The sequence below is a fragment of the Amphiprion ocellaris genome, chromosome 21 (genome assembly GCF_022539595.1).
Source record: "Amphiprion ocellaris isolate individual 3 ecotype Okinawa chromosome 21, ASM2253959v1, whole genome shotgun sequence".
In the NCBI taxonomy this organism is placed as follows: domain Eukaryota; kingdom Metazoa; phylum Chordata; class Actinopteri; family Pomacentridae; genus Amphiprion; species Amphiprion ocellaris.
Genome location: NC_072786.1, coordinates 17397835 through 17408693, shown reverse-complemented (window position 1 = coordinate 17408693; position 10859 = coordinate 17397835). Strand labels below are relative to the sequence as shown.

Genomic DNA, 10859 nt, shown 5'->3' with positions numbered 1-10859 from the left:
TTTGTATTAAAAAGTCCATTTTTGATGTCGACATTATTCACAGTTTTGGACAGTTTTTATTGTGGTTAACATGTAAATTCCTATTTTTTAATGTTAATTTAAAAAGTAATAACAGTTAAAATTGTTTTTAAAAAGCTTTTTTTCTACAGAGATTTTATATTTTGGAGAATTGATTTTAGATTTTTTTCTTCATAAGGAAAAGGTAGAGACTCTGGCTCATAAGTAGGTGTCAGAATAATTGTTTCACTTTGGACAATCATGTTTTATTGAGTAACGATCATAAACGGGCACAAATATAAGACACACTAGTGACGTTCAGTTACTACGTGGGTCATTCCATGTAAAATCAAGCAAAACTTCAAAAGAAAACCTCAGAATCAGCTGATCTTTTATAAACAATAACTATAGTGTATTTTATGAAGCCATGCACAATTTGACATTCATACTATGAATGTTTTCTAAATTAGAGGCCCTCGAGATACATAGAAGTGGGTCGAAATTTCCAGCTTTATTATTCATTTTATATTTTTTTTCTTACATAAAGAATATAGAAACATGAGACTTTCAGAGTGGAAAAAACATTTGAGCCCTGTTAAAAACCACAACCAAATCAATTTTACACCCACTTTGGCACAAATTTTTCTGTAGTGAATTGTGAGCATCGCCATCACGAGATATATCAGAGGTTCAACAGCACCAGTTTAATGTCTAAGCGCTGGCACCATAGATGTGCTATCTGTTTTCTGACAATTCACTGCAGAAAATGTATTTAAAAAGTGAATTTTATATAAGTTTTCAATTACATCAAATGAAACAGAGAAGAACCTTTGTAAAGCTAAAACGGCTTTCAGATAATCATTGTTAACAGGCTTATCAAGTGGAACAGGCACTAATAGTGTTAATAGCAATAAGACCTTTTCTAATACACAGTTCTTTAGATTTTACATTTTGATGTGAAAAGCAATAGGAAAAACACATTCAATTCAACTTTATTTATATTGCGCAAAATCACAACATATGTCATCTCACAGCGCATAGCATAGTAAGATACAGACCTTATGAATTATAAACAGAACAGAAAACTTTTTGGATTCCCCGAGTAATGGTGGGAAGGAATAAAAATCCCAGGAATAGGGACAGGGAGAAAAACTCTGACTGAACCAGGCTCAGGGAAGGCGGCCATCTGCCTCAATCGGTGGGGGGAGAGTGGGGATGAGCGTGGTGGGGGTGGCAGGGTAGCAATGGGTGATGCGGCTTCAGATCAGAGACATGTAGCTTGAGATCCAGAGACACTTACAGAAAGAACAAGCAGCATTGTTGTACACTGCACCAACACACTGGAGTTACAACACTAGCATGGTGTACTTCTGTTCAGTCTGTCTTTTGGCCAAACAATATCTTTAACGTCAAAATCCTTGTGTCCCTCTTCCCAACAACAAAATCTGGTGGGTTTGTCACTTTCGACTAGCACGGCGTCACTGGGCAGCAGCGGTGAACCGTCTTCTATCAGCACTGTGTAGAACTTCCTGGTTGCATTAGATGAGTGCATTAAACAATAATGTGAATTCTGTACCTGATGTTGGACTGGCGGTGGGTCCAGCTCTTCCTGCAGCCTCCTCAGCAGAGACACAGGAATCATTCTCAATGGGTTGTCATCCACACCCTCCAAGATAACTCCATCCTCCCAGACGGTTTCTTTAGCTTCCACGTCTTCCTTCTCCTTTTGGTTGTTATTGTTCTTTCTGATGAACACCACTGGAACCATTTTCTCTCCTCCACAGATTCTGTATTTCAAGACGCTCAGTTTATAGCTTACCTCGCAAATTAGCTGAAAACACAAGGAAAACATGTTCAGAGTCAGATGTTTATATTTGACTACTAATGTTATTTTGGTCAAATTTTACTGTCATGTTGTTGCACTTACACAACTACCAACAAAGCACATGACCACTGCGCCCAGGGCAAAGATGACAAATGGAGCAGCGATGACGGTTAGCTGGAGAAGCAGAAAATGATATTTGTAGAACACCTGATGTACAACCATTAGATTAAACACAATGGCCATTCAGCGAACAGTTCGACCTAAGAAAGAAAGAAAGAACGACAATCTGCCCTTTAAAGGTCTCCTTAAAGGTCCCATATGGTGAAAATCCATTTGTATTATGAGTCTGAAAAACTTGTAAGTGTAAATTAAAAGCAGTAAGAATATGAAGACACTTACTGCCATCCTTCAAGGGCCGCAATGGCAAGATAGCCTCCTATTTTCACAAGCTAGCCAGAATTTTGCTCACTTTCTAAATATGAACTGAGAAACCAGTAGTCAACCAGCTCACCACCCACTGCTTCCAAGGCGAGCCATTCAGAATGAAGAGTTGCCTCACCGTCCCCCATGTTTATTTACCTTCTAGAGCTGCTTCTGCTAACTCAAAAATATCTCAGCCACAAGCAAAGCACAACAAATGTTCTGCTGTTTAAGAATGAATACAAGAGTCTTCATGCACTCCCATCATCTGAGGAACTGAAGATTTGGTGGATTACTTTCATTATTTATGACAGTATCACCACAAAAATATTAAATTCCTAAGATTTAGCATGTTGTGCAGCTGAGGAGGCTAACGTTATCACTAACTTTGGGTGGGTTACTGTGTTTTCATGTGGCCTGTTGTGCTTCAGTGCAGCCTGTCATTGGCAGGGCAGCTCAAATGAAATTTCGTTGTATATGAAAATGTGCAATGACCAATAAAGATTGATTGATTGATAAACTCCATTATGTTCTCATCGTCTGCTTCTCTCCTGCTCTCTGTGCTCACATTATACTGGATTTTAATACAGCTGAATTCCCAATAAAGCTGTTGTCATTTATGTATTTTTCTGTTTCTGTTGTCAGACAGTGGAGCGACTATGAAATAGTGGCTGAAACACAGCCTTAAAAGGCTACATGTTAATCTCTTCAGAGCCATTTCCAGTCTGTGCCACTGAAATACCAACTTATAACCACAAGGTTGCCTATTTCCACGAAAATTGTTCACTCATAAAGACAAGCGAAAGTCATTGAAAGAAATGGTCTCACAGACTCAGTCACATTTGTGTCAGTCAATCACAGATGCAGAGAGACTCTTCTTCCTGAAGGGGGCGTTGACAGCAGCAGCTCAACTACATTATTTGCTACAGGCACTGAAACGGCCCATTTAAAACCAGACGTTATGCGCTCATGGTAAAATGAACCATCTTTTCTGTATTTTGAGCTGAAAAACTGAAAGATACTTAATGTGAGACTTTTGTTAATTTGCTGATAAGGGACACAGTATGGAGCTTTTAAAGAATACTCAGACAAATGATCTGCTTAATTGCACAATTCTTACCCAAACTATTGTGATGATCCAAACAGCAGAGCTGCGTTTCTCTACAAGAGATGTGATTGTAGGGAAACAAGCCTACACGCATGCACACACACACACACACACACACACACACACACACACACACACACACACACACACACACACTCACTTTGATAACAATGAACTGTTTTCATTTGTTTATCAGTAGATTATAGAGACCATACAACAACAATCTTGGAAATACCTAAAAAATACTCGAAGGTTGGGTTGCACCAAGGAAAACTAATTTTGGATTAGTTCTATTAAGAGTTTATCGGGCTGTCCCTTAACATTACATTTCTTGATTGCGTAATTATTTTGCCCCTTCCATCTCGAAAACTTTAAAAGTGTAAATTTAAAGTCAGTACTGGATAAGTTTTGGTGCAACAGAATTCAATTTGATGTAGGTTTAAAGAAAGGCTTAAACTGAATCTTTAAGATTTTTACCTTCTCGTAAATATTTCTTCTTGGAAGCAAAGAAGTTCCAACCTAAAACACAAAAGGTGACCATTATGCATCCATTGAAAATACGGTAAAACAGACAATATAATGTCTTATGAGATATACAATACATTAATTTCTATGCTGAGGATGCTCTATACCTCTATCACCTTAAATTCGTTTTGCAAAACTATTGGCTGTGCAGTTATTTTTCTGGTAGAAAGGTGAAAGACCCACCCAGTTGTTGTCCTGCTCTTCGTCGTAAAAGCAGGAGTCTGGAAAGGTAGTATTCCAGTCTTGGAAGCCTTGAAGTCCACAACACTTAAACTGTAGTGAGCACAAATTAGAAGTGATTTAGAGGCATTCAGAAATGCTTTCTGTATGTGTAAATCTCAAATAGAAACAAACGCACAACAGTGGGCAGCATGAAACGTTACAATATTTCCTAAAAGTACATTTTTACTGAAATCCTCAGTGTCAATTTGCTTACCTGAGTCTGCCAGCAGTTCATCTCAGTGAGTATGCCTCCGTTTGACCATGGGTTTTTTATTGTATCTGTAAAAGGCAGCAGTGGCAAGTATTTCTTCTGAAATGTTTGTATCTCCTAGAGACAAACAGAAAGACAAACACCTGCAATTATTATATATAACCCAAGAGACAATAAGTAATGTTTTCCAACCACCATTTCATGGTCCTGCTCAGAAGAGTTTCTGTGTTGTCATCAGATGACCAGATATATGGACTATATCTAAAAGTTGACATGTAACTACCATTTAGAAGCTTCAAATTTGGAATCTGACTATCATGATGTTGGTCTTTGGGAGCCAGAAGTGATAAACCAGCCACCCCTCGTTAATCATTAACTGACAGCTCAAGGACTCTATGCCCGTACAGTAGTAACTTCCTCAATCACAAGATAACCATGGCCTAAAGCAAACCCTGCTTTATTGTCTATGTTACTATAAATAGGACCATCATTTACGAAATGAGTATCATTCTGTATTGAAGGACATTTGAAACTAGCAACTGAGACCATAAACTTACTGGAAAAATGTTTACTGAGTTAATAAAAATGAGAAATAGGATGATTTTCTTGTAGACTTCTATACAGCCAAACTTCCTTATGCACCCAGAGGAGTCGCCCCTGCTGGTTGTTAGAAAGAATGCAGGGTTACTTAAACATTGACTTAACTTTTCAGAGTTGGGGTCGGTTACACCAACATGGTCTATGACTGGTCTTAAGTGAAGTTGTTCCTAAGTTCCATCTAATAGTTTCCCCAATTGCACCATCAAGCCTTAAGCCTTCTTCACATTAAGACTGCATGTAAATGTTATATCCAGCAGAAACAGGCGTTAATAGGAAATCTAGGCCAGTTCTTTTGTACTGACTTAGACAACACAGCCTGTACACTAAAGGAAATGTGGTGCCTCATAAACTAACTTTACAACAAGCCAGCTTTTAAACAGGAGAGTTTTAAATGATACATAAATAACTGGTGTCTTAAGAGCTTCAGTGAGAGATAGGCTTCTCATTTTTACTGGTACAGAGGTTTTTTGGCTCATCCAAGAGGCTTCGTCAGTTCTCACTAACATCTTTCTTTTCTTGAGTTCTTTAACAGCTTCAGGTGCATTAACACTACCTACTGGACTGGAGGTTGGAACAGAGAATTGGCCATTTAAAGAGGTAGTGAGGTCTGAATGGTTGTGAAACTGCCAGTTGAGGGGTGACTGAAGAGGTCAATGGTGGTGAATCTCAAGACTGTGTCATAAGTACTTGATAGTTGGTGTCCTCTGTTTACGGATGGCGGTCTTACTTGAACCCACCCTTATCAATCAGTTAGAACTGAAGGGAATCTTGGTTCAAGAGCCAAAAAGAGATGTCAAGTTGCCTTCTACTGAAGCTCTCAGTTTTACCATGACCTGGATGGCTGAGAATCTATACAGACCTTCATAGTCTATGCTTGTATGAACAACATCCATCTCTCTGGAGAGACATCACTATCCTCCAGTAGTTGGTTGGTACTACTGCTTTCCTTGCCAACAAAACCAGTACTTGCAAAAATGTCAGGCATTATATCCCTGTACACTGGCATTTTGGATGAGGCTTTGCCATTTTGTTTATGTTAATAGGCTGTGTTATTTTTTCCCCAAGTTGACCCTTTACTTTTCCGTAGTTATCAATGCTGGACTTGTTGGCCATGAGTTGTTGTTCTTGAGCCAACTGTTCAGTTCTAATACTCTTCTTATTTCATTGCCAGTGAAATTGTCTTTTCTTTTTCTTTAATCCTCTATAGCTGCCACAAATCAAAAATGACAAATTAGCAAGACACAGGAGGTTGTTAAAATGTGTACGAGCAATACACTGCAAGGGAACAGCTACAAATACATAGACATTCACATCAACATGCAGTGCGGAACTGGACATAGTCAAAACTAAGTTTAAGTTTGGTTGGTGCAATAGACAAAAGTTCATTATAAAGGTTGATTTTAACAAAGATTGACTTAGCAGTTACTGCGAGGCTTAGTAAAAACCAGTTGGTGCAACCAGCTCCCAGAGGCTACATCTACCTTTTATACAGTCTCTGCATATGACAAGACTTTAGATTCATATTTAAATGTCAGATACAAGACTGGTATCAGTGTCCTTATCTAGACAATAAGTACATTTCCCCAAAAGTCAGACTTTAAAGTCACTAACATGATATCAACTGAGATATCTGCATGACAACAATGCAAACTCCATCCACAGAACAAGATCTTAAAGTGTGGTTGAAAGCTCATGAAAAAAAGCCTCTGTATTAAGCAAACCTTCTATTTTTTTTACTGCTTCCACACTCTCACCAAAAGCTAGTGAATATAGAAATCGAGCTGAGATTACCCCACCTGACTGTTTTTTCTGACGAGATGAATTAACGTCCCATTCATAGCCACAAAGACAAAAAACGAAGCCCAATACTGTGGAGAGACAAGAGAGGGGAGCAATGGTTTATGCTCGATAGTCTTTCCTGTGTGCATATATAGCAATTTTACATACAGATATCCACTTACTATTAGTGTCCAGCAGCCCTTTCTTTTCCAAATTGCCAACACTAGCAACGTACAGAACACCAGATTACACCCTGACCACACATAAATCAGCTGGGCCTCGTTTTCCAACCTGGACTCAAACTACAAGACCAAACCTCACAATCATATATCATCAGATACATGAATTTATTACAGTTTTATTCTGTAAATTAGAGAATAGTCATACATTGTAATTACATTTGTTATTATCATTTAATATGCACAACATTTTATGACATTTTTATGTTGTTTGCACTTATTGTTGTTGGTCTGATGGATAGAAAACCTTGTGTAGTTTTACCTCAGTGTTGAGCCCACACCCAAGGCTCTGGTTGTTCCAGAGTTGTCCTGATGCTGCCAAAATAAGCACCAGAGCACACCAGACCTGCAGGGCAACATTAACTTTACTGTACAGCTGCAAACTTCACACTTCATAGAGGCAACAAGGGATGGAAAATAACAAAATACATGTACGGTGAGTCAAAGCGCTGTGCTTAAGTGGAATTTTGATGTACTGAATGTAGGGTAGACACTGAAAAGCTTCACAGAGCGTACAGTTACATTCAGCATTAAGTGTGTCACAGGCGCACTGCAAAAACTCAAAATCTTACCAAGTCTATTTGTCTTATATTTAGTCAAAATGTCTCATCCCACTTGATTTAAGATAAATTCACTTAACAAGTGACATTTCAGCAAGATGGAGGGACTTGTTTGACTTAACAAGATATTTCAGATGCATTGTCTTAAAACAATCTTTAAATTATCTTGTGTTGAGTTTTTCCAGTGCGTCTTTCTCCGTCATACATTAGACAAACCTCTTGGCAGAGGAATGAAAACAGTCTCTACACTGCACCAAATAAGGAATGTTAGACCCCTCTTCCTAGAACACTCTCATCCCAACAGCAGCACAAAAGTAATTCCAAGTTGACGGTAATACCTCAGCCAGGACTTCCCGCCTCTTACATTCCTCTCCAGATGTAAGACAAGAGACAGAGTTGGATTTAGCACAGATTAAAATGTTTAGGTTCTCTTTGGGAGTGGGACTAGGATGGATAGGATCAGAAATGAGTACGTCAGAGGGACAGCACATGTTAGATGTTCTGGACATAAAGCCAGAGAGGTCAGAAATAGATGGTTTGGACATGTACAGAGGAGGGATAGTGAACATATCAGTAGAAGAATGCTGAGTTTTGAACTGCCCGGCAGGAGGTCTACACTGTAAAAAATGTAAATTTTATGGTTAAAAAAAAGTCAAACCATAACAGTAAAATCTGTACACTCTAAAACAGTTTGATATCGTCTATATAACACTGAATCGCTGTCAATGAGGTAGTCAGGAGAAAAATGTGTTTTAAAAACATTTCTCTACTCTTGCACAGTTATTTTATGGAAAACTGCAAATCTGTACTGTAATTTTTGCATTTGTTACTTAAAAGAGTACAAATTTTCACAGTTAGATGTACACATTGTTGTGCTGATTTATTTCATATAAAAATTACAGTTTGTACCGGTCAAATTGATGTACTTTTGTGTTAATAACAGACATACACTTTAATATTTATGACAGCTATAACTGTGTCGTAGCTAAAAATACTTATATTTAATGTTAATGTGGTCTGCATGTGAAAAAAGCAAGGAAATCTTCCTGTTTCTGCATGTTCACAAATAGAATAAAGGTTTCACAAATCAAAACTATTCTTTAAGATTCTTTAATCTCGATAAGACTATGTAGTCCAGATTTGACCAGTCTATATATAATAGTTTTAGATTAAGTCTAATGTGATCTGTGTGTGAGAAAAGCAAAGAATATTCTTTTTTTAATTATTTTACAAAGAGAATAACAGTTTAAACAATGAGGAACCATGCTTTAAAGAATCTAGGTCCTTTCTGCCATAATCTAGTTCAGATTTTAAAGAGCTTTTAGATCTAGACATGATCTAATGTTGTCCTGATGCAAAAAAAAAAAGCATTTTCAGAGCTAGAATAAAGTTTCACAAAACAGATGCTGTGCTTTAAAGACTCCTTGGCCTCTTTCAGACAAGCAAGTCCAGATTTCACTAGTCTATATAAAGTGATTTTAGATTTATACGTGATCTAATAGGGTCCTGATTTAAAACCAAAAAAAAGCAGGAAAATGTTCCTATTTTAAATTAAAGAGAATAAAAATATCACGCATCAGAAACTGTGTTTTAAAGAATCATTATCCTCTCAGATGTAATTTAGTTCAGATTTTACACATCAAAGTAAAGTAGTTTTAGCTCCATATCTGGTCTAATGTTATCCTGATGCAAAAAATAGCACTAAACTATGCCTTTTTTTTTTTGCATATTCATAACTATAACAAAGACCATGAGGTGGATTTCTGACGGCATGAAGGGTTAGCACGGTTTTACATCATCAAAAAGCCGAACTTTTCTCTTGACTTTTAAATAAGAAAATAACTTCTGCATTACTAAAGTTGATCTTGCTATCTGCAAAAAAAAATTTGGGGTGCACAGAAATTATTTTGTTGATGAATGAAAAAAGAAAAAGCTACCTATAACCAATGTCCTTACCGCATATATAAGCACCATCGATGTTGCATACCACAGTCCTTCATCGGGCTTCTTGAAAAAGCCTTTCTTCTTCTTGCTGCTATTATCTGCCTCTTCACACATGTTGTCACAGTTTTATTTCTCCAGCTGCTGCAGGAGAACAAACAGCCACAGAATGAGTCAGGACTGCTGTCTGGTCGGGAGCAAAGAAAAAATGAGGAAAGAACGTTTGTCCTGGCTGCATCCGTCTCTTCTATTGTATTTCCAGCATCTAGTCCCTCCCCCTGAATATGTGAGCTCAGACGTATGGATGGAGAAGAGCTGAGGAGGAGGAGCTCTGATTTTACTGCTATCAGAAGCAGCACAGCTGAATCAGCTGCCAGATGTTTCCAGAGGTCTGTGGTGCCTCCTGTTGGTTTACAATTTGTATTTGACCTACAGTAATACAAGAAGTATTCAGATCCTTTAATTCAGTGAAGAACCAATGCAGAAAAGATCTGTATGAATAATCTTACTCAAGTAAAAGTACACAATTTTGAAAGTATTAATGCAAACGTAATGGTTTGATCCCTCTTGCTGATATATCATTATATACACTACCGGGCACCAGAAAATACACTACTGTTCAAAAGTTTGGGGTCAACCAGACAATTTCATGCTTTCCATGAAAACTCACACTTTTATTCATGTGCTAACATAATTGCACAAGGGTTTTCTAATCATCAATTAGCCTTTCAACACCATTAGCTAACACAATGTAGCATTAGAACACAGGAGTGATGGTTGCTGGAAATGTTCCTCTGTACCCCTATGGAGATGTTCCATTAAAAATCAGCTGTTTAAAGCTAGAATAGTCATTTTCCACATTAACAATGTCTAGACTGTATTTCTGATTAATTTAGTGTTATCTTCATTGAAAAAAAACTGCTTTTCTTTCAACAATAAGGTCATTTCTAACTGACCCCAAACTTTTGAACAGTACTGTAAATATGTATTTGTTTGTTTTTTGTTTATTACAGGAGCTGTTTGGCTTAACATTTTGAAAGATTTACTTGTCATAATTGTACTTTTCATTTTGTTAATATCCAGTGAAATAAGCTTTGCAGAAAACACATCCAGTAATACATTTAATTCTCTTATTTACGGATTTATTTGTTAAACTTTTAGCAATATTTGACCGACAGCTTCTTCGTGTTGCCCACTTGGTGGCAGCAGTGGACAATAAACACAACCTCACAGTTACTAATATTGACTTTTAACATTATTTTTAAGCCATGCTGGTCATTCTTTACGTGGTGATTTTGAAAATAGGCACAATGATTGATTAGTCAAATGTCATGTTAGATTTTCATACTCAATGTGAACTATTTGTCTGACATGTTTAAAAGTTGTGCCTTTTGACTGTGACAGTAATGTGTCAGTGTGCATGCAGGGAAAC

The 10859-nt window shown here is 37.4% G+C and overlaps 1 protein-coding gene across 2 annotated transcripts; it reads right to left on the bottom strand.

Moving 5' to 3' along the window:
* Positions 1–489: 489 nt before the first annotated feature.
* On the bottom strand, positions 490–9681 carry LOC111565838 (uncharacterized). 2 transcript variants are annotated; one of them, XM_023266111.3, is made up of 10 exons: positions 9443–9681; positions 7189–7272; positions 6870–6989; positions 6705–6776; positions 4312–4425; positions 4059–4148; positions 3828–3869; positions 3363–3434; positions 1925–1996; positions 490–1828 (listed from the first exon to the last, which is right to left on the bottom strand). In XM_023266111.3, the coding sequence occupies exons 1-10, from the start codon at positions 9542–9544 to the stop codon at positions 1352–1354; spliced, it is 1245 nt and encodes a 414-aa protein (XP_023121879.2). In that variant the 5' UTR covers positions 9545–9681; the 3' UTR covers positions 490–1351. The 2 variants fall into 2 exon arrangements, with proteins under 2 accessions (XP_023121879.2, XP_023121882.2); XM_023266114.3 differs by lacking the exons at positions 6705–6776; positions 6870–6989.
* Between the last annotated feature and the right edge of the window lie 1178 nt (positions 9682–10859).

Excerpts from the sequence above, each read along its gene's own strand:
- LOC111565838 (XM_023266111.3), bottom strand. The coding sequence starts at position 9,544 with ATGTGTGAAGAGGCAGATAATAGCAGCAAGAAGAAGAAAGGCTTTTTC. Across the intron at positions 6,777-6,869 it reads AGGGCTGCTGGACACTAATA|TATTGGGCTTCGTTTTTTGT; the intron begins GTAAGTGGATAT and ends GTCTCTCCACAG. Across the intron at positions 4,426-6,704 it reads TCGTCAGAAAAAACAGTCAG|GAGATACAAACATTTCAGAA; the intron begins GTGGGGTAATCT and ends GTTTGTCTCTAG.